General features: G+C 43.2%; 2 protein-coding genes across 2 annotated transcripts in view; both read right to left on the bottom strand.

Annotated features, from left to right (window-relative positions):
• Positions 1-2,498: 2,498 nt before the first annotated feature.
• Positions 2,499-21,578, bottom strand: part of r3hdm2 (R3H domain containing 2) — a 79,038-nt gene continuing 59,958 nt past the window's right edge. Inside the window, exon 25 of the mRNA XM_030091951.1 lies at positions 2,499-2,521. The gene's annotated coding sequence lies outside the window, so the exon portion shown is untranslated. The remainder of the gene's footprint in view (positions 2,522-21,578) is intronic.
• On the bottom strand, positions 10,031-19,818 carry LOC115388119 (SH3 and cysteine-rich domain-containing protein 3-like). Its single transcript, XM_030091061.1, has 13 exons — positions 19,660-19,818; positions 19,469-19,533; positions 18,364-18,442; positions 15,059-15,215; positions 14,880-14,977; positions 14,706-14,787; positions 13,720-13,817; positions 13,221-13,284; positions 13,028-13,077; positions 12,809-12,906; positions 12,412-12,463; positions 11,273-11,410; positions 10,031-10,129 (listed from the first exon to the last, which is right to left on the bottom strand). The coding sequence occupies exons 1-13, from the start codon at positions 19,816-19,818 to the stop codon at positions 10,031-10,033; spliced, it is 1,239 nt and encodes a 412-aa protein (XP_029946921.1).

Genomic DNA, 21,578 nt, shown 5'->3' with positions numbered 1-21,578 from the left:
GGTTCCAGCTCATCAGCCAGATGAGGGTCAGCTGCTCTCGTCCCTATTTAAGTGGCGTCCTTGGCTGGGATCGGCGCTGGATCTTAACCTCTGCTACAGTGTGTTAGACGTGCCTGCTTCGACCTGCTCTCGTGATCTGTGAATTCACCTTTTTTTCCCTCTGCTCGCAGTCTGGGGATCCGCTCCGCCTGCCGCTCCTGCCGCCTGCCTGCTCCTAGTTCCTCCGGACTCGGATCTCACCTTGGACTGAGAATTGCCGAGAGTCATCCCGGACCCAGCTTGGTCCGGCTCTGCTTCTGGGCTCACCTTTGTTAAAATAAATCCATTTTTTGCCCGCCATCTGTTCTCCCGTGTCGTCTGCGCCTGAGCCTCCGACCCCACCCGTAACAAATCAGGGTTGACTCCAGTTGGTGTCCTTCCTGTGTGGAGTTTGCATGTTCTATCTGTCCACGTGTTTGAGGATGAGTGGTCTCTGAATTTCCAGTGAACTTTAGTGTCTGTTGATGGATAGATCGACTGGAGGTGCGTTTGTTTAAATGTCTTTCTACATTCAGTCACGACTGTAACAGGTTATCATTAAAAGAAAACCGAAAAGAAAAATGTGGCAAATTAATTAAAAAAACCTACAGTATTTACATATCCTTCAAAGATATTCAAGGGACGCTGCACAAGTTCTCACTCAGTTAAAGCACCTCTGTGGCCACAGCGCTCCTCAACCATGTGACCTTTAAAGCTCGCCTCCTCTCAAGTTAGCGCAGCGTTTATACGTTTGAGCAAAGAGTAGCGAGACGATTTAACCAGTGTCGTTGCTTCAGGTGCAAAATCACAACAGGGAACCTGCCTGCTCAGCTCTCATCTCAGCTTAACCATAAATACAAGTATGATTGGGAGCAGCTGGAGACCTGGATTGGCACTTGGTGCAGCTGATTTTCGTTCCAACTTTTCAATAAACCCGTCTACGTTCGCATCTGATCCAGAGTCTCAGTACATTCTCCGTCTTCTCAGCTTTCCAATAAACACAGCGCCTGAACGCCGACAATGTACATTGCTGTAGACTACATTTGATGCGATAAATAAAGCAATCCAACAACCACAACGGCAAGGACAATTGTTTATCCCGCTCTGCCCAGTTTTACATCATCCCGGCTGTCATATAAAAGTTGAAGTTTGTGCAATTCAACCAAACACCAGTCAACACTCATCAAAATAATATCAGGGAAGACCTCAACACAAAGACCCCGATTTATGTTGAGCCCCGTTCCTTTAAAAAAGAAGAAGAAAAAAAAAAAAAGCGCCTGAACTTTTTTTCTGTATCAAAATCTATGGCACGCTGGATAAATTTGTCTCCACTTTGTGTTGCTTTGACAAGACGGAGCTTCGACTGCATGGCCGACTGAATTTGTGTGATTAAAGAGACGACAAGCAAAACCATCTGCTTGTCACATCCATCTGTCATCGCCCAGCGTTCGCCATCAGCCGCACATCACTCAAAAACAACAGCAAGTCACGGAGAGAGACGGAGGGAGGGGGGGAAGGAGGGGGGGGGGGGGTGCATACGCCGATGCCTCAGAGAGAGAGAGAGAGAGAGAGAGAGAGAGAGAGGGAGGGAGGAGAGGGGAAAAAAGTGAGGTTGGAGACGGAGTCGGACCGTGTGAGGCAAAGTAAATGAAAGACAGAGGGTGAAAAGACGGCGCAGGGGTGATGGAGAGAGGGGAGAGTGCCACGACAGAAAGGAAGAGACAGATGGAGGTTTTCATCTGTTTCTCTGCTGCCCATCTCGGAGCCAACCTGTTGACGCCGGCCTGTTGTGCCCGCATATGTCTTACAGAAAGCGTCCCGCCATCTCCCACCAGTCTTTGATCGAATCTCGCCGGAGCTCCACTGCTCCTACTTATCATCCTCTCCCGTCCCCCTCTGCGCTTCCACCAAAACACGCCGGCGCACGAAACCCACTGACACCGGTTCATTACACCGGCCCGGACCACTGCAGTTTATTTTGACTCAGTTCCTACAGATGTGGAATAAAAATAGCTCCAAAGTCGTGTGCTATTTAAAACTGTCTGGGTAACGTTTTGCTTGAAATTCAAGCATGCAGGATATTACTCAACTCCATTTTTTTTCTTTCAAGCACTGTCACACATTTATGTTTTTCATGGATTTATATGAATGGAAGTATTGGTGAATTGGCTGGCACTTTGTTGGGTCCGACTGAAGACTTTGTGCACACGATGAAGCAACATTTCCAAAGGTATTTTAAGATTAGGAAGGCAGGATGCACTGTTTCGCTGTTTTTATTTTTTCCTGGCAAACAGTCACTCTCTGCTCTCTCTCTCTTCTTTCACCTCAACAACGTCCTCACACCCCGAGATAAAAACACAGTCAGCAGAGGAGCCTTTGGGAGTTTGTGGGAAAATCAGTCCTCATCTTTCATCTTCCCATCCTGGCCCTGTTCTCCCTCTCTCATCTCTCTCTCTCCCTCTCATCCCCCGTCTCCTTTTTCTCCTCCTCCTCCTCCTCCTCCCTTTCTCCATCTCCCCCAGCCACTTTCTCTCCATCTTTCTCCACCGCTGCCGCCCCCCCTCCCGCCAACTATCTCCAGGATTATCGATTTAGCGTAGGCTGTGATTGAGTCTCACTGGGTGTAATACGGGCCCTAAGGTGTCTTCTGAATGGAGAGCATCATGAGTTATGGACTAACTATAGTCACTCTTCCACAACACCTGAATCACAGGCCGACACGGTATTATCCACACGCAAACACAAAGGAGGAAAAGTGTTTTCCCCGATGCAAACCGACCCCTGTGTGCAAAAAAAACAAAGGACACACACATTGATCATACTACAGCCGGAGACAACACACTCACGGATGATCTGCGGCTCATCGCGGGCACGACTTCATTTCGAAAAACGAGGACTCAGAGGCGTCATGGTACAACTTTGTGTGCTTTCACTTCAGCTCATTTGCATGTAAGAAGATTCAGACCCGGTACTGACTCCAGTCCCCGTTTCCTTCTTATTGCAATCCAGGTATATCACAGACTCACAGCGACTGGAACGGCCGTGATTTACCAACATGAACTGCGTGTGAAAAATAGACACCAATCCACAAAAATGACAGATTCAAATATATGTTGATAGAAAATGAAGGAAAATCTGTTGTACGTACCGTTCCCCGGGAGGCGAGCCATTGTGTGCTGCAGACGCAGTGAAGCAGTAGAAACCGGCCGATCTGGTTCATAAACACTCCCAAAAAAAGTGATCCTTCCTGAAAAAAAAAAAAAATAAATAAATAAAGGTAAATGAATTAAAAATATAAAATCAAGGAGTTCATTAAACACAGTGTATTTGAATGTCTACTTTTCATTTTGTGAACTTTGCTCTTTATATGTATGAATGCATTGCCTCTCATACACACTGCTGAACCCACTTCAGAGGGAAGCGTTGCAATTTTTCACTGTACTACATGAATTATGTTACAATTTACAGTTCTAAAAATAAACTAATTCATACTGGATTATTCAATTACTTTGAAAGTTTTGTGAACAATATTCTATAAATTTTGAACTTTTATAAAGAACAAGAAAAGAAAACAAACAAGACAGTAAATACAAACTTTTCACATTTCTACTTTGATTATAATAAAAGAAAATACTTCTTTTAGCAGCTCTCTAAATGAAGTTCCAGAGCTTTCCATTCTCTCTCGATACGTCTGTTAAGTTTAACAAACTAAATCCATCCGTAGTTCACCTTTCATCGCTCCAGCTGATGTTATTGAGTGACCTACTACACGCCCGGTACTTGAACGCCTCCTGTGCAGACAGAGACACACGTGGAGTCCTGCCTGCTGTTGACCTACCCTAAAATCAAAGTACATGGAGACAAACGCCTGACTCAAAAAGTAAAACCTGCCCGAACAGATTGGCTGTCTCTCCTCCAGGCAGACATGGCTCATTTAATAATGAGCCATGTTTTCATGAACATTGAGGTGGACTGTGTGTGGAAGTGACTAAATATGTTTCCTCTGATGTTGGCAAATGCTCAGATTTTCCACTGAATACATATTTGTCCCTCCCTTTTCAATGATTTTACTCACTTTCATGCTTTTGTCCCTGAACATGGGACTCCTGAGGTCCTCAGGTATCACCCTTTTATTTCTACAAAAAATGTGAAACAAAGACCTTTGGTGAGACGTCCTTCAGTGAAAACACTGCAGGTCAATCTTCCTGAGGATCTGAGAGATGTAGTTAGTAATAACAGTTCAAAGGAAGCTTAAAACATCTACAGCATTTTGCATGTTTTTGTTTTTGTGAATGAATCTTTCAGTAACTTCTGTGATTTGTGGCAGTGTTAGCCTGTGTCCTGTGAGCAGGTTGAAGGTTCTGCGCCGGGTGTTGTGGTGGAGCGATGGTGAGCAGAGAGTACAGGCTTCGGCCTGCAAGCCTCGCATGTCCATGTTTGGTTAATTGGTTGTAAATGAACACATTACCTTCACTTCACTCCCACTGAAATCCTGGAATATTGATCCCAAACATCAGAAGACACTTACTGAGCTTGCTCTTATTCTTCATTTGCTTCTAGAATGTTTGAGCCCCTCTTCCTGTTCGCTCCAGCAGCTTCCAGGGCAGACGATCAAACAGGAAGAAGGAGGTCCTTCATCCTTTTATGGTGAATTGAGGAAAATGAAATTGTGGTAGTAATTGTAAACTTTTCGATTTCCCTGGATTTCTCTTATGGATGGCTGTCATCCATCAACACCAGTACTTTAAGAAAACAAACAATCAAAAGTGAACCACATATTTTCATCTATATACACTCACAGGTAGACATTGACCAATAGATACACAGACCTCTTCAATGATGGTGTGTGTTGCATATTTTTCACCTGGTTTGGTTTGTTTCAAATGGCAAACATGTTACTTATGACACAGGACACTTCTGACAATTTTAAAATGTGGAACGTGAAACAAAAAAAGCAGATTTTTTTTTTTTATGTGAACAAATCATTTCTTCCACCAAAATTAATTGTGATATCATAATGATGTATGTAAACTATTGTAAATCAAGATAGCTATTTGATTTACTGTTGCTGTCTTTTCAAAACATTTCAACTCACTGATACAAGCCAAGTTGTAAAGTTCCAAGTTCAAGCTAAAAGTCTGTTTCACATATTAATTTCTCTGTGGCTTGTTGTTTTTGTTCGATTTGTTTAGGCAGAGTACAGAAACGTGTAATTTTTCGTTAAACAGGTTAAAGCCACACAATTCTCTCTCAAATACATGTGGATTCAATATGAATCTATTACCGATTCTGGGAGTGTTCTCTCTGTAGGCATAACCATTTCACTATTTCTAATACTGACAGCCAGCCCCACTCCAAAGCAGAGAGACTCCGCGCATACTGATGGACACACGCTTTAACACACACCATGCATCATAATTGAAAGTTTTTAACAGTACAAAATGCTATCTCACCTCGAATTACTGAGACTTCTAAGTTGATTTTCTGAAGACAGAATTTCATGGGAAAAAAAGGAAATGTGTGTGATGAAGAAGACGAAGAAGATGTGTGTGAGCCTTGTCAGCGTATTTTGCAGAAATAAAAAGTGAAGACACTGGTTCTAGTGATGATTCCAAAATCTGATAATTTTGCATGAAGGAGTTGACTTTACATTCCTTAAATCTCCACGGAGTCACTGGCTTTACACGCTCTCTGGCTTCGCTCCTGCACAATTGATTCCAGCGGTTTGTTTGACCTGCTGCCTTCACATAATGTACCAAACTTCCAGTGACACCACATTTATTATTGATGATAGCTTCAGAGCCTCTAATAGGTCTGCCTAATTGATTAAAAGGTGTTTGTTTTAGCATAAGTCAGTCGTTTGCGAATGTGTATTCGTTTTCATCCATGCATTAACACCCCCCACCCCCACCCCTTTCCTCCAGCAGCCTACCTGCCCCAAAAGCGAGACACTCATTGTAATTCGCGAATCCTATCAGGATTGGCCCCAGAGTCGGCCTCTGCTTAGCAAATAAATAATGGTAATGATGATGATCCCTCATCTTGTCACTGGGGCGCTCCCCTGGGGGCCTGGCAGTGCAGGTGGAGGGAGCCTCTCCCGGCCTAATTGGTTCCAACCCTGCAGTCTTCTCTCCAGCCTTTTCCCCCCACCGTTCCTCTGCCTCCATCCCACTATTCCCCCCTCCATGGGCCTCAGGACTTTTTCAGTAAACTTGTCTTTCGCTGTGTTTGCGTGTATGTCGTCACCATCTTTAATTCCTTTCTTGCACAAGCATGAAATTGCGTGTATAAACTGTCATTTCCTCCGTTTTTCACAAAACGTGAAGATGCAGGAGTGAAACGCCGTACTGAGGTAACAGGCGGAGGAATATTTCGCCCCTGTCCTCCTGTCTGTTTGGCAGCTAATGTCTATTAACACCTGGGATTGTTTAATAACGCCGGTCAGAAAACCGTTCTGAGTTCTATCCGTGTCTGTCTTGTCCATAACTGTGACCCGTGAACCGAAATGAGTCGATCTCCAACCATCAGATCAGCTCCCTCATTACATTTCCACTTAAAAAAAAAAAAAAAGTCACTGTGTCTGTTTGAGTAATGGAGATTAATAATCGTACAAATCAGATCAGATAATTGAATTTTGGCTCTCCGATGAAAAATGGAGGGAAATAAAAGGCGTGTTATCCTGCAACAGTTATTGAAAGAATCATGTCGGGGTTTTAATCTAATGCTTCACAGGCTCTGTCAGGAAATGTGAGCCTTGATGCACATTTGTGTTGTCGCTCGCGCACACACACACACACACACACACACACACACACACACACACACACACACACACACACACACACACACACACACACACACACACACACACACACACACACACACACACACACACACACACACACACACACTCACATCTGTACGTCACAAGAAACAAAGAGCACGGGAGAGCTTTCCCAAAATAAATCCGGTCCCTGAGCTTCGTAAAAAGGCCCAAAATGTTGCGTTGCAGCGATGAGGTGTGAGAAAAGAAGGAGCATTAGCATCGGCCCGTGGAGGAGACTTTCTGAAACGTTCCTCCAGAAATCAATACCTTCCCTGCTAGGCAAAGAGGATCTCTAATATAGTTTTATGTTATTATTTTTCCTCACACATTGCTGCATTTCTCAGCGGCTGGCAGAGGGGAGATAGATTTTCTTTTCGACTGGATGGCAAATGTGATTCTGAACGTGGTGGTTCAATGCGATGATGCAGAGCCTGCACTCCTAAAAAGGGATGCGTCACTCTCTGCAACATCCATAAATGCAGTTTGACACCTCGCTAAGTTTTATTGCTTTTTAAAGTCGTTCCTGGGCGTGCCGCAAACGACGTATCACACGTTCCAGGAATCTTCTGTGATTAGGAGAAATTAAGTCCTTATTGTTGTGATACAAGAATTATTATTTAACTTCCAATGTTATTTTGAGATTACCACCTAAAAGAAACTAATCATACTGATGATGCTTTTATTAATCAAATGTTTGTATCTGATGACACAGGCAGACACATATTGTGGGAATTTGACCTTTGAAGGGAGTTTTAGAAGCCAAACAGCTTCCTCCCAAAGTGATTTTAACAAACCAGCTTCTAAACAGCAGCTGAAAAAATAACACGTCTCAGTTACAACGTTGGGATAAGGACGCACAACAGCTTCACCATCGCATCTGTTATTAACAATAATCACACTGGCTCCCTGTGGCGGGAGGTCGGCTCTGTGAGAGGTTCAGCCGAATTCTGTCCATATCTGATGCAACAGGGACCTCTGTTGGGTGAAGACACCATTACAAGGTGAACGTGGCAGTTCAGTGTGTTGGAACTGTGTTTTTGTCTTTCACTGGAATTAAAGTGACAAACATACATGTTACCATCATTTAAACATTGAGAAAAGGTGACGGATGCCAACGTTCTTTGTGTCTTTATGAAAAAAGAAATTGAAATGCCGTTTGTAGAAGTGATAATACACCAGCGGTTCAGTCTGGTGACATTGTGCTTGGTTATTGATGAGAATGAACTGAAGTATGCATGAGATAAACAACAAATACTTGTAATACTGTAAGAATGTGTCATATTGTCAGGTATCTGGACTTTGAGTAACATTTGACCTCGTCCTTATGCTTAACTTTACACCATCTAACCAGGTACAGGCCTGTAAATCTGTTACTGACGCCAGGATTCTAATAAACTTGCTGTTCTGCATTTCAGTAGCCAATAACAGAGTACAGATTAAGGATAGTAACAGTTGTACAAATTTCTAAAATGTGTGAAGTTTGTTCTTCTCATTGTGCTTCTTCAACAGTAAAGCCTGCTGAAGCAGAACATGCAGTACAAACAGCTGTTTCAAGTCATACCTGAGGTGCTGATTTTTGCACTTTTTCTGTCCTCTTACCCCAAATAGAAGAGCAGAAAGTCTCCACTTCTGAGCCTGATTCACAATTTCCAAACCTGTTTGCAGTTGAACGGTAAATTTAGCTCAGAACGAACTGAACGGATTTATCTGTTGTCACATTCTTGGTCTTTTTTTTCTCACTCTAAACAGACACGCAGTCATGCACACATATATCAAATAATCTGCCCACACAAATCCACAAATATCTGGGTGTGCCTCCTCCATCCTGCCAGACTGCAGTGGCGGGGTCGTGGGGGTTGGGGATGACAGCATCCTTCCTCACAGTCTCCCGGTCGGAAGCTGCATGAAGGAGAGGCTGGCTCCCAGGAAGAAGTGACCCGTGTCTGAAGGGGTGCTCTGTTGTTCAATCAAAGGGCTGCTGAAGCCTGGCAGCGCTACCTGCTCGGGCCGCGACGCTCCTTCGCTCTGACAGAAAACAGAGGAGAGGAGGAGGCGTGACCGCGTGAGCGAGGGGAAACCACACAAACAGGGAGGTAATAAATGAGAAAATCTCTGTAATCCTGGGGAAAAAAATGATGAAAGAGTCGGTTTACAATGATTAAAGAGCTCTGTCTTCAGTGAGATGATCAGAGACGAGAGAGCAGAGAGAAGAAGTGCATGTGGGGGGAAAACGCCAACATGAACACTTGTGTGTGTCTTGGTGTCATCTTCTTCACTGCTGCCGACACCACAGGAATGTCTCCTTAGACCTTTAGATGCCATTCCCTCCATTCCTGACACCTGAGGCGGCGCTTTGCATAGCAAACCCCCCCCTCCCCACTCTGAGGCCACCCGGCACTCAGCGTGTGGCTGCACTCAGAAATTATACGCACACGGCTCTGCGTCCCTCTGAAGGTCCAGAAATTCTTCGATCTCATCCGAATGCCTCATTAGCTCCTCAAAATGTGAGGAAACGAACGCATTCCTGCATCCGCATTTGCATTTATCATTGTTATCTGAGCGATAATCATTTCTCCACCTTTCCACACAATGACACTTTTCTCTCTTTCCCCCTCTACAAATGTGAAGTCTGCATAAATAATCCAATATAATATTCAAGGAGGTAAAACCTCACTGCTCCTGTAATATTAACTGATGAAACAAAAGGTTCTGCATGCTGCTTGAGTACTTTTTCATCACAGATTGACAGTGGACTGCGGAGTGGTGTAGTGGTTAGCATGTGTGATGTTTGCATGTTCTCCCAACAAAAACCTGGATTTCAATGTCAAATTGAAGCAATTTATTTTACTGAAATGTATTCCAACTGGGAACTAGCTAACTATACTGTGGGTACGTCACCTTTGGCACACAAATTTGATGCTACATTGATGATTTAAACAGTAGATAAAATAAAGTGCTTCCCATCAAACATGCTTTTATTTTCAAGAATGTGGTATTCTGTGAAGGATAAGGCACATTTTCAATACATTCAGCATACAGGCATAAAGTGTAGCAATTGTGCAAGGAAAACCAGGAAAATTCCCAAAATGTGGTTAAATAAATAACTCCAGAGTGAACTGCTGCTGCTCCGGACCTGGACGGGGGGGTCACAGCGGGGGGTGAAACCGGAGAGATCGCCGCTCCTTCTCAAATCTCCTGCAGCAGATTGCCGGGGAAGAAGCCGAGTTTCCGTCCCGTACTGACCTTCAGGTAGCCGTTCACCTCCTCACCCTTCTTCACCACGATCTGACAACACACACACACACACACACACACACACACACACACACACACACACACACAGACACACACACACACACACACACACACAAAACACAACAAACGGCTTCGGACTGGGAAGCTTAATGAGGGCGCTTTGCATTTCTGTAACTGCGCTGCTGTGTTTCTGCTGTTTGGTTCATCGACAACTAATCCACTGAGAGCACAGGATAATTAGGGGAAGAAATTAATTTGCGATTCGGTACTTGAGAGTGTCAAGTGACTTGTTTAAAAAATGCAAAATAGGTGTCAATAGAGGGTGAGAGCTGCAGCGTGCATGTAAAACAACTGGGCCCTCTGTGAGAAACCGTGTCACATTTGAGTGAACAGTCAAGCAAATTGTTCGCGAATGACTCCGACTCTCCCCACCTGAGGCAGCGCCAAACCTCTGCACCTGCACTGAAAGCAAAGTCTGAAGTCCGCCATGCCGAATATTTCCATCGACTGAGATGAGAAAACACGGCAAATACTCTGCAGTCGCTCGTGTCGCCACGTTTTCTCTCTGGGCAGAGACGAAGACAGCGAGGCACGCTGCTGAACATCGCCAGGAGCAAGAATCAAAAGTCAAGGGTTAATTTATAGAGAGGGTTAAATCTAAGGCAGTTGGGTGTACAGCCAAGCTGTGGGTCAGAGAAAGTAAATCAGAGCAACATTTGTCTCGGCTTGTCAGCACGGCAGAGGCCTGAGCCAGAGAGACGCGTCCATTCCGTCGTCACGTCGTCAACTGTGAGCGAGATCGAGCTTCGTTATGATATTGTTCCATTTTTTTTTAAAGCCTTCTAGAGGTAAGTGATCCTAATTCTCCATTGTGTGTGAGATTAATTAAGATCTAAACGGAGCGAACGCATCCACAGGGAATTTCTTTCTCAGATATCCGATCAGTCAGCGCTTTCGTCTGCGAGGTATGCAGCCTGTTTGCCTGCGAGGATAAACTGTCCCTGCCGCTATAGACGGATACACAAAGACACATTTCAGCTTGTTGGTGTGTTGGGATTCATTTTGGAAAGTTTGGAGAACATATATCGCCACCGTCAATCAGCTATACCTGCTGTACTGTGTAGAAAGCTGCTGGAGGGGCAGTGTTTCATGTCTGTGTGTTTTTGCAGTAACCTGGTCTTTCTTCAGGGTGATCTGGCCCATCTCTCTGTTGCCAACGAAGGAGCGAGTCACCTTATAGACCCGCTCTCCCGCTCGCACCCGGATGATGTAGCTGGCGGGTATGAAGCCCGTTCTCTCGCCGATCTTCCCCTGGTGGATTGAGAGCTTTAACGGGGGAGGCACCAGAGCTTTGGGGTCTAATCTAGATTACTTAGATGTCTCAATTTAAACATGAACATATTGTCCAGAGTGGCTTTGAAATCTGAGAGGCTGTTGAAAATAGCTGGACGAGCGATGAAGAGGAGATCTCCCTACAGGAAACCTGGGCTTGAATGAAAGCATGCAACCAAAAATACACGTTGGCTGTGTGTTGGCTGCAAACTTTTGAGTGTTTAAAGAATATTAAGCTTCATTAAGTTTCTCTGGCAAGTGCCGAGGCGCCGTTTAGCTACACAAATGTGATAATAAGCAGCACAGTACTGTAACACTGCTATATTTGGCATTATCACACACATATCTGATAATTATTACAAATTATTACTGAAGTTTTGTAGAGTTTTAAAGTCTTTTTAGTTTTAGAGTGAACTTATTAGACTGAACAACACAATCTAACTGAAAGAGAAAATTAATAGTTACTTTTCTAAGCAGTTACATTTTATTTCCAGTTATTTGTTAAGTAGTCCAACTACTTTATAACTGAGTAACTAGTATCTCATCACTGATTCTGTAACTTGCTCTTCAAGAGCAAGACTATATTGTTGATGATCTGATTTTATAGATTTTGGGAGAATTAAGAACATTTTCCTGAAGTCTTCAGTTGATCTGTACTGGGATCAACAGAAAGGCTCTCAGGCCTGCAGGGCCTTATTTTGAGTTTGAAATTTCCTTACTAACAACATAAACACTGACAGCAAAGCTCTTGGAAGTTACAGCATTTGGCTCTGATTTTTCCAGCTCATAAAACCAGCATAATTATTTTGGCTGAAAAAGGGATCATCGTCCAATGGCAAAAGTCCCAGGCTTTGATAATGACCAAAACCAGATTAATTGATTCTCTCACCATCTGGATGTCTCTCAGTAAAACTTCATAGCCTTCGGAGAGCCGCAAACGTCACCTTGATTAGGAATCCACTGAGACAGAGGAGACTCACCCTCCACCACTCCTCGTTGGAGTCATCAATCACTGTGATCCGGTCGCCAGCGCTGAGGAACACACAAAATACTGGAACTTGAAGACTATTAGATCATGACAAAGGTGCATCGTCACGCATGATTTCTGTATTTTGCTAAATAATTTGTTTCTCAAGACGCTTATACATATGCTGCTTTCTTCCATTATGTAATATGAAAAGATCATACAGAGAAATAAATCATACTTCTAGCATAAGATGACAAAATGCTCATAATAAACCATAAATATCCATTTATGGTTCATCCCTAAAGTTTGGATCTGCATATGTGAGCTGTGAACATGCAAAGCTTGAATCCAGCATGAGAGAAACCCAGAGAGTTAGAAGAAAAAGCATGAAAGGAAGTAGAGAAACTCACTGAACGTCGAGGTCGTCTTTCTCTATGGCCTTGAAGCGATACAGAGCCAGATAGTAGTGAGACTGGCTGAACACGCCGATCTTCCCCGGCTGAGGCTTCTTACTCTGGAAATGCAAACGCAGGAGGTTTCAGCTCGGCCGTCATCGCCACCGTCCGTGACGCTGCTGCCATCAATCAGTTCCATCATCACATCAAACTCGTCGCTTTCCATGTTCTGACCTTGTCGTCTGCAGGAGCTTTGTCCCCCTTCTTGTCTCCTTCTGTGTTTGCTACACACACACACACACACACACACACACACACACACACACACACACACACACACACACACACACACACACACACACACATTTAAAGCCCTGACAAGCCTTAATCTTGCTCAGTCATGAAACCACGTTGCTGCGCCTCTCACCTCCTTCATCTTCCTCACCCTCCTGCTTGGGTTGGGACTCCTCTTCCTCCATCATCATCATCATCTGAAAAGGAACGAAAATGCTTTTACAGCACTGAGTGTGAAACTTTAAGGGCAGTAAAGACAAAACCATGATGAATATACCACTGAGGATTTAATAGGATTATTAAAAACCAGACGTGAAGCTTTGAAAATCCCACAGAGTTGTGTTTTGCTTTCCTTCATCATATAAATCTGATCTTTTCACACATCTTTTCATTTGAGTACTGGGTTAATTAATCATCAGATTTTGGAGAGGAATGGTCCCTAACACATATTGTCTCAAGTTTTTGGACTTTCTGGTCCAAAAAAAAAAAAAAAAACAATATTTATAATAAAACTCCATTATCTGACTGTAATAAATGAGGCTTGATCCACACATTTAACACGCTGTTGGAGACTCTTTGTTTTAAAAGCTTCAACTGGTTTTAATGTGTCCATCAGTGTCGTTGTGACTCACATTCTTCTTGTCCTCTGAGCCTTTCTTGCGCTCCTTGTTGGCCATGATCACACCAATTCGCAGCGTCTCGAACACGGGGTCGGTGCGGTTTGACTGTGCTGCCACACAAACAGGAGCAACAAACAGAAAAACATGAACGCAGGTTGATGAGAACGTATACGTGGATTTAATGCAATAAAAGACTCAAATTAGAAAAGACTGAAGGAACTCAGGTCTCATTTTATTTTGTACATTGTTTTTCATCACGATTTGGAAATTAAGACTTTTTTGTGATTCCGATTGATCGATATAATGGATCTGTGAAAAGACAACAGCAGAGGATTTAGAATTTAGCAATAATAACTAATAATAAAAACTTTGCATTAATCAAACAGCTTTTCTTTGCCATTTCCTTTTGGCTCTTTGAGCTTCTGTCATCCAATAAACTGTTAAATTGCCAATAAGCTTGAATTCTTCCAATCCAATCCAATGAAAAAGTATCAACAACCAAAAAAGAGCTGTTTTAATAAAGATGATTTGGCAAATAGTTTGATATTAGAGGATTTTTTTCCCCCTTGAAGCTCATCAAACCCTTCTTGGGAATATAGTTGCCTCGATTTCCACTATTTAGCTTCAGGGTTGTAAGTGGGACAATAATAGATTTTTTTTTTAACTAATTTTTTACATATATAATGAAAACTCATTTCAGATTACTCACTGTAAAAGCTAACAAAAACCATGAGTGTGAAGATTATGCAAGATAATGTTGAAGAAACAAGGCTGATCTCAACTGGCAGCTTAGAGACACCTGTGAACTTTGTAATGTTTCTGGACTGTTGGAGGAAAACCTGGAGAAAAACCAACATGCAGACTCCACACATTGAAGTCCTCAAACCTGGACCAGACTCAGGCAAGTGGCAGGTGTTCTGTACTGCCACATGAGCTCAGGTGAACATTTCAGTATTTTCGGAGGGGAGCTGAGTTGTGACGAGTCGGCCGGGACTCACAGAAGGGAAGCAGCTGTGACACTGTGGCGTTCTGCTGGCTGCTGTACAGAGGAGAGCTGTACGCTCTTCTGAAGCCTGGAGGCTTACAGAGAACACAACAACATGCACTGAACATGAGGAAATAAAGCCTCTTTGTTTTAAAACAATGCCCCTTTTTTTTGTTTTTTATCTTACAATTTTGCCGAAGCACCTCTGGAACTCCACGTAGGACTGGCACTGGTGGTGGATGCTGGTTTTGCAGTTCTTACATCGCAGCGCAAACTTATTGTTCACTGAGAAAGAGAAACAGAGCGAAGGCATGTGAAACACAGTCTGCTGCGCACGAAACCGGAGCGGAGCTGAACGGCACGCACGGACGATCATGCGGGCGCAGACGTCGCAAAACTTGGGCTTCTTGCAGTAGTGGTCCTTAAACTTGTGGGGTCTGTCGTTGACGGGTTTGACCGGTTCTTGAGGGGGAGGCTCCTCTTTCTCTTCCTCTTCCACCTCTTCATCATAGACGAAGTAGAGCTGCAGACATGGGAAGGCGAAGAGTTAGAATCTGCCAAACATGACTCTGGGCCTGATATAGTAAAGTTTAGCCCACAAAAGCAAGCTCTAACTTCTTTTCGTGCATATGTATGGAAATAATCCACTAATAGATGCACAAAATTTAACAGATTCATTTTAGCGCGTTTGCCTTCATGAATATGGAACGTCAGATGTGTGTTCCCAATCAGGCGACACACTGGGAAGAGTTTATGTTAACAGATAAAAGCTGAAGACGCAGCTTGAGTTACAGCGTGTGACGACGCTCGCTCTGTGTTGGTAAGGTGCTAATCGGCAGAGACGCTGCTGTTATTTCCTCACGTGGACCCCCACAACTTTTATTTGTGGTCTTTATTAGGAGCTCTTTTCGATGTTTTCCCCATTGCTGGGTCAGGCGACATCCCTCATGTCCTTATTCTGAGTTGATCACCCACAACACACATTCAGACTGTGAGCACTCACGTATAAGTCCTTTCGTATTTTGTTTAGTTCTAGATCGTGTCACCATCTAATTTGCATAGCTGCTCATTTGCATATCTACACCCTGGTCTTCTGCTCCACCCTTCCTGGCCTGAAGGTATTTCATGAGGATTTTAGAAGTCTGTGCAATACAGGAAGGAAAATATCAACTTGTCAATCATGACAATTAGAAAGATTGTTGCTGCTGGTGGATCCCCTTCTCCGTTTGTCTTGATTTAACCCCAACAACGTTTGGATTCTGAACAGCCTGAAACACTGACATGAAAACAATCCCATTAATACTGTAGTCTGACTCACATTGAGCACAAAATGTACACAGTCATTATTTCAGTTTGGACAGGAAAAACATGTTGCTGAGAGTTTTGGTGGATCTGTTGTATAAAGACACACACACACACACACACACACACACACACACACACACACACACACACACACACACACACACACACATGCTCAGTCTTGTATTTCTATCCTTGTGGGGACCGTCCATTGACTCCCATTCATGTCTAGCCCCTAACCCTAACCCTAACCCTTACCCTAACCCACACCACAACAAAGCCTAACCCTAAAGAAATGTTTTTGCACTTTTACTTTTACTTTTTTCAGTAACAACAACATGGTCAAGAAAACACTGTTTCTCCTACTTAGGACCGGAAAAAGGTCCCCACAAGGCACGTCGTTCCACGTTTTGCTATCCTTGTGGGGACATTTGGCCCCGACAAGGATAGAAATACAAGAACACACACACACACACACACACACACACACACACACACACACACACACACACACAAAGCACAGGTGAGGGGGATAGAAAAAAGATCTCAAAATAGCTTTCGGCAGGGAGCAGCAGCATTCCCAGCTAAATGCAACAAAGCTCAGCATCGCTTCTGCTAAATATGCAGTCCAGTCAAACACACACACACACACACACACACACACACACACACACACACACACACACACACACACACACACACACACTCACACACGCTCAGTCTTGTATTTCTATCCTTGTGGGGACCGTCCATTGACTCCCATTCATGTCTAGCCCCTAACCCTGACCCTTACCCTAACCCTAACCCACACCACAACAAAGCCTAACCCTAAAGAAATGTTTTTGCACTTTTACTTTTTTCAGTAACAACAACATGGTCAAGAAAACACTGTTTCTGCTACTTAGGACCGGAAAAAGGTCCCCACAAGGCACGTCGTTCCACGTTTTGCTATCCTTGTGGGGACATTTGGCCCCGACAAGGATAGAAATACAAGAACGCACGCGCCTGTCAGACTGAGCAGGCTCCGGCTCTCGGTGGCCTCCAGTCGCTGGATTCAGGCGACAATAACAGATAATACTGAGGATGGTTCACACATTACAGCAGCAGCAGCGGCAGCAGCTCTGTTCAGCTGTCAGGATTCCTGGACCAGCTCACCGTGTCTCTCCAGCACATGTCAGCTCACCGCCCATCTATTCAAACCCGTTCAGGCAAGTTTCAAACATTCAAAGAGAGGACACAAGCAGCTGATGGGGATCCTGAGCACCCAGACTGTCACTGATGGACATGAAGATGCGATTATTGCTGTGTGTCATTTCTTATTCTGGAAAACAGCTGCTGCTTGTTTATGTGGCCTGTAACTGTTATCGGTACTCAGAGTTATTCATTGTGTCAGGGTTATATGCAGTAGTGGGGGTGCTGCTAGCTGAGGAGGGTGGGGGTTCAGTGGCAGGGCAGGGGGTGAAGCAGGGGTGCCAAACATATGGCCAGTGGGCCAAAAGCGACCCACCAACGTGGCCCACCCGATTGATAAATCTGATAAAATAGGCACCAACTGCAATTTGATGCAGCAAACTACTTTTTTTTTCTTCCCGCCCACAAATTACAGCAGCATCAAATCTGTAACGTTCAAGTGTATCATTGATGAAAATGTGCTGAGAGGAGTTTAGATCATTCCCAAATAAATGTCAAGTTTTGTTTGAATACAGAGGTCTTCAGGACGTGCGTATCACATCTTTCTGCTGTAAAATGAAGGCAGACATTTGGAGTTTCTGGTATTGATACGGCATGAATCGATTACTGAACTTGAGATGAAATCGGGTTCGGTGTAATCTCTAACGGAAAACTGCTCCTGTATCTATGGAAATTAGTCAGAGGAGTGAGACCAGTTCATTTGGTTCTCTTCATTTTGTTGCAAATACTGCTGTACTGACGTTTCAGTTTATTTGTATCTGAGATGCAGTATTTTTTTTTACGTGAACATGAACATTTTATTACTTTTTCTCTCTATCCATTTTTATAGAATATATAATCCTCACGATTTCCCACATTTGCAGACATAAATGTCTAAAAATCAGTTTAAAATTCAATTATGTCTCATTTTACCAAATATGTTACACAGATAATTCTTTTTTGTAATTCATTTATTCAGGTTGAACTGAGATTTTGAATATTTTAAATGTTCTTGTAGTGAGGCAACAGTCTAAAACTGAAAAAAAAATATCCTGATAAATCTAACATCACTCTTTCTTCTCAGGGTTACTCCATGTGAACAGTCTTGGAAACAGCCTGTTTTTTGAAGTGTGTGTGTGTGTGTGTGTGTGTGTGTGTGTGTGTGTCACATCGTGGAAGGCTGGTATGTGGCGTCTCACCGTGTTGTCCTCTTCTTTCACCACGTTATCGGGCAGCGGAGGGTGGTCATGAATATCCACGGAGTCCTTGTCGTCCAGCCTGTCATCGTGGGGAGCAGATGTCAGAGCCAGAAGCAAATGTTTGACTTCAGAAGACAAACCTCCGCCTTCCTCACATGCAGCTCCTGTGTCCACGTGTGAGTCATGCAGCGATGGGAACTTCTCTGTTTTCTCTGCTTTTTGATCATTCCAGGTTTTAATGTCTATTTAATTCAATTTATTTTATTTAATTTTTGAAATACATTTCTGATGGTATTAAAATATTATTACTTATGGCCTAATTTGTAGTTCTACTGGGCTCAATAACATATAAATTACAAAGTCACCATATTTGGTAGCTTCCAGAGTCATTAATTTTTTAAAGCAAACCAAGAAAACTCAATTCATGCAAGTCACAGTTTTAATAAGAGTCATGCTTTAAATGGTAATATTTCTGTTTCTATAAAAAAATGTTTCACATTTTCAGTTATGTTTTGCACTCTTTGCTGCAGTGAAGTGTGTTCTTCTCATAGTTCCCTTTAAAATATATGTTCTTAAATTAAAAATGAGAAAACAAACCTGCTCTCTGTGTTTTTAAAACTAAAGCAAATTTTGTAATTAAGCATATCAGGTCTGTGATACTGAGGGTAACAAAGACTTCGTTCATAAATCTGACCAACGTCATTTTTACTCTGAAACAGGTATTTTATACAAAGGAAGTATTTCTGACCCTTGAACTTCATAAAAGATTTAAGCTGTATATCAGTTGGTGCCTTATCAGAGGTTGAAAAATTCATAAGTTTTCATTGCTTTTTTTTTAAGATAAATTAAGTTAAATTTGTCTGCATGCTTTTTCAATGCAAGCTGAACTTACGAGTCATAATGAGCCATGATGCCTGACCAGGAGGTGGCGCTGCAGACAGAAGAGAGAGAAGCATCACTGCTCTGTGTGGAGTGTGTGTGAGTATCTGCAGCCTCTTCAATAACCTGCGAGCTGCTCACTCAGGTAGCAGTGGTCTGCCTCAGACTGTCTTCTGCTCTGAGGAGGCAACCTGATCGCAGAGTTAAAACCGGACTCGCCTGTAACCTGGTACAAAATATACGGGCACAGTTTGCGTGGATGGCTGGGAGGGTTTCCTCCTCCTCAGGTTTCTATAACACGCAGGAACATGTGTGAGAAAGCACTCAGAAGTCCGCCTATGATAAAGAACTATTAAGGCCTTTTGGGAGTTAATCATCAGTTTGGAAGAACATTCAAACTAAAGTCCATGAACTGACCGTGAGGCTGGAGTTCCTCCTCTTCCCGCGGTCACTGAGGGTCCTGCGGCTTTCTGGCTCGATGTGGCGGCCCTGCTCTTCAGCCCTTCCAAATGAGGCTCCGACAGGTGGAGGGCTGGGGTGAGTGAAGCCAGCAGGCCGGCCCGGCCCAGCGTGCATGGGCGCACATGTGTGTGTGTTCATGTGACTGCTGGGGACAGCTGAGCTCTTTAAAAGCCCCCCATTGGTTCATGAAAGGAAAAAGAAAGAAGTGAATGAGCAAAGACAACAAACATGGGAGAATTGTGAGGGAATTTTCTTTTTATTTATATTATTTCATGTTTTCAGAAGTTAAAATTGCTGGTCCTCATTTCACTTTTCTACATCCGATCAATAATTTGGACCTTTATGCTTTGACATTATGGAAACTACGACTTCAGTTTGGCTTCAGGCCTGGAGATCGTTGAAAGTTCAAACTGCATGTCAGTCTTCCTTCATCCTGGTTTCTTCTGAAAGTCCAGAAACGTGCAACTGTGAATGGAACTGTGAGTAGTACTGTGTGTGTGTGTGTGTGTGTGTGTGTTCTCGTATTTCTATCCTTGTTGGGGCCAAATGTCCCCACAAGGATAGCAAAACGTGGAACGACGTGCCTTGTGGGGACCTTTTTCCGGTCCTAAGTAGGAGAAACAGTGTTTTCTGGACCATGTTGTTGTTACTGAAAAAAGTAAAAGTGCAAAAACATTTCTTTAGGGTTAGGCTTTGTTGTGGTGTGGGTTAGGGTTAGGGTAAGGGTCAGGGTTAGGGGCTAGACATGAATGGGAGTCAATGGACGGTCCCCACAAGGATAGAAATACAAGACTGTGCATGTGTGTGTGTGTGTGTGTGTGTGTGTGTGTGTGTGTGTGTGTGTATTCTCCAGACTGTCTGATGCCTTCACACAGGGTCAGCTGAGGTGATCTCCAGCAGAAGCACGACATCAGAATTTTTGTTCTTAGAGACTTAAGTTGAGTTTCCTCATGATGGCCACTGTAGCAGATAAGCGGTCGTGTCACGACTCTCAGTTCTTGGAAATTCACTGAAGGATTTTGTTCAATGTAGCTAAAACTAGAAAGGTGACACTGATTGGAATGATGTTGAATCAGTATATTCAGGTGTGTAGTGTTAAACCGTAATGTGAAATACTCACCTCACAGCAACAGTGTTCCATCCGGGGCTTTGAGCCTCTTCTCTGTTGACTTTGAATATTTTCTCTGTGTCCTCAAGAGTTGGTTAAAAATGTGCATGCTTTGACAGATTCTGGCAAGAAAAGTTGAAATTTTACATCAAAGATTAGCAAAAACATGTTTTCATTCATCATTATGGGAAAAGACAGATGGAGAAAAATTATTATTCTGACCCAGAATCAACAACAAAAGACATTACACACTAAAATCTCAGAACAGAAAGTGAGAAAGAACTTCATTCTGCTCCTGAAAGACAAAAACAGTGCTGTGGATGTTGAGAGGCAGTGATGCTGTAGTAATGGTCGTCACCCAGTTATTCATCATGAGACAATGTAAAATAAAAGAATGGCATCAAAAAATATTTGAATATTTCATGATATGTTTGGGCGGTGGTGAGAGGTGGTGCTCCAGAGGCTTCGGAGGTTTGCAGGTTCGAGTCTCACAGCAGACAGGTCACCAATCTGGGTCCCTGAGCAAGACCCCTGACCCCATTAGCCCGCGGGAGGCTGCACCGCTGCATCCTGGAAACATGATGGGTAAATGTGGAAAGAAGGAATTTCACAGATATATTTTTTTATATTTTAAAAAATATATAAAAAGGTTTCAATTCAATTAAAATCAATTAAAATGCATTAGATGTTCATTTTAGTCTAAATGTGTAAAAAAAAATAAAGCAAGAAAAATTTCAAGAATAATTTCTTAAGATTCTGGTTGTAA

The sequence above is a fragment of the Salarias fasciatus genome, chromosome 5, assembly GCF_902148845.1.
Source record: "Salarias fasciatus chromosome 5, fSalaFa1.1, whole genome shotgun sequence".
NCBI lineage: Eukaryota > Metazoa > Chordata > Actinopteri > Blenniiformes > Blenniidae > Salarias > Salarias fasciatus.
Note: the sequence above shows the minus strand (reverse complement) of the source record. Positions and strands in the feature narration are given on the sequence as shown.

Excerpts from the sequence above, each read along its gene's own strand:
- LOC115388119 (XM_030091061.1), bottom strand. The coding sequence starts at position 19,818 with ATGCACGCTGGGCCGGGCCGGCCTGCTGGCTTCACTCACCCCAGCCCT. Across the intron at positions 19,534-19,659 it reads GGAGGAACTCCAGCCTCACG|AAACCTGAGGAGGAGGAAAC; the intron begins GTCAGTTCATGG and ends TGCGTGTTATAG. Across the intron at positions 13,285-13,719 it reads GCTCAGAGGACAAGAAGAAT|ATGATGATGATGATGGAGGA; the intron begins GTGAGTCACAAC and ends GTTCCTTTTCAG.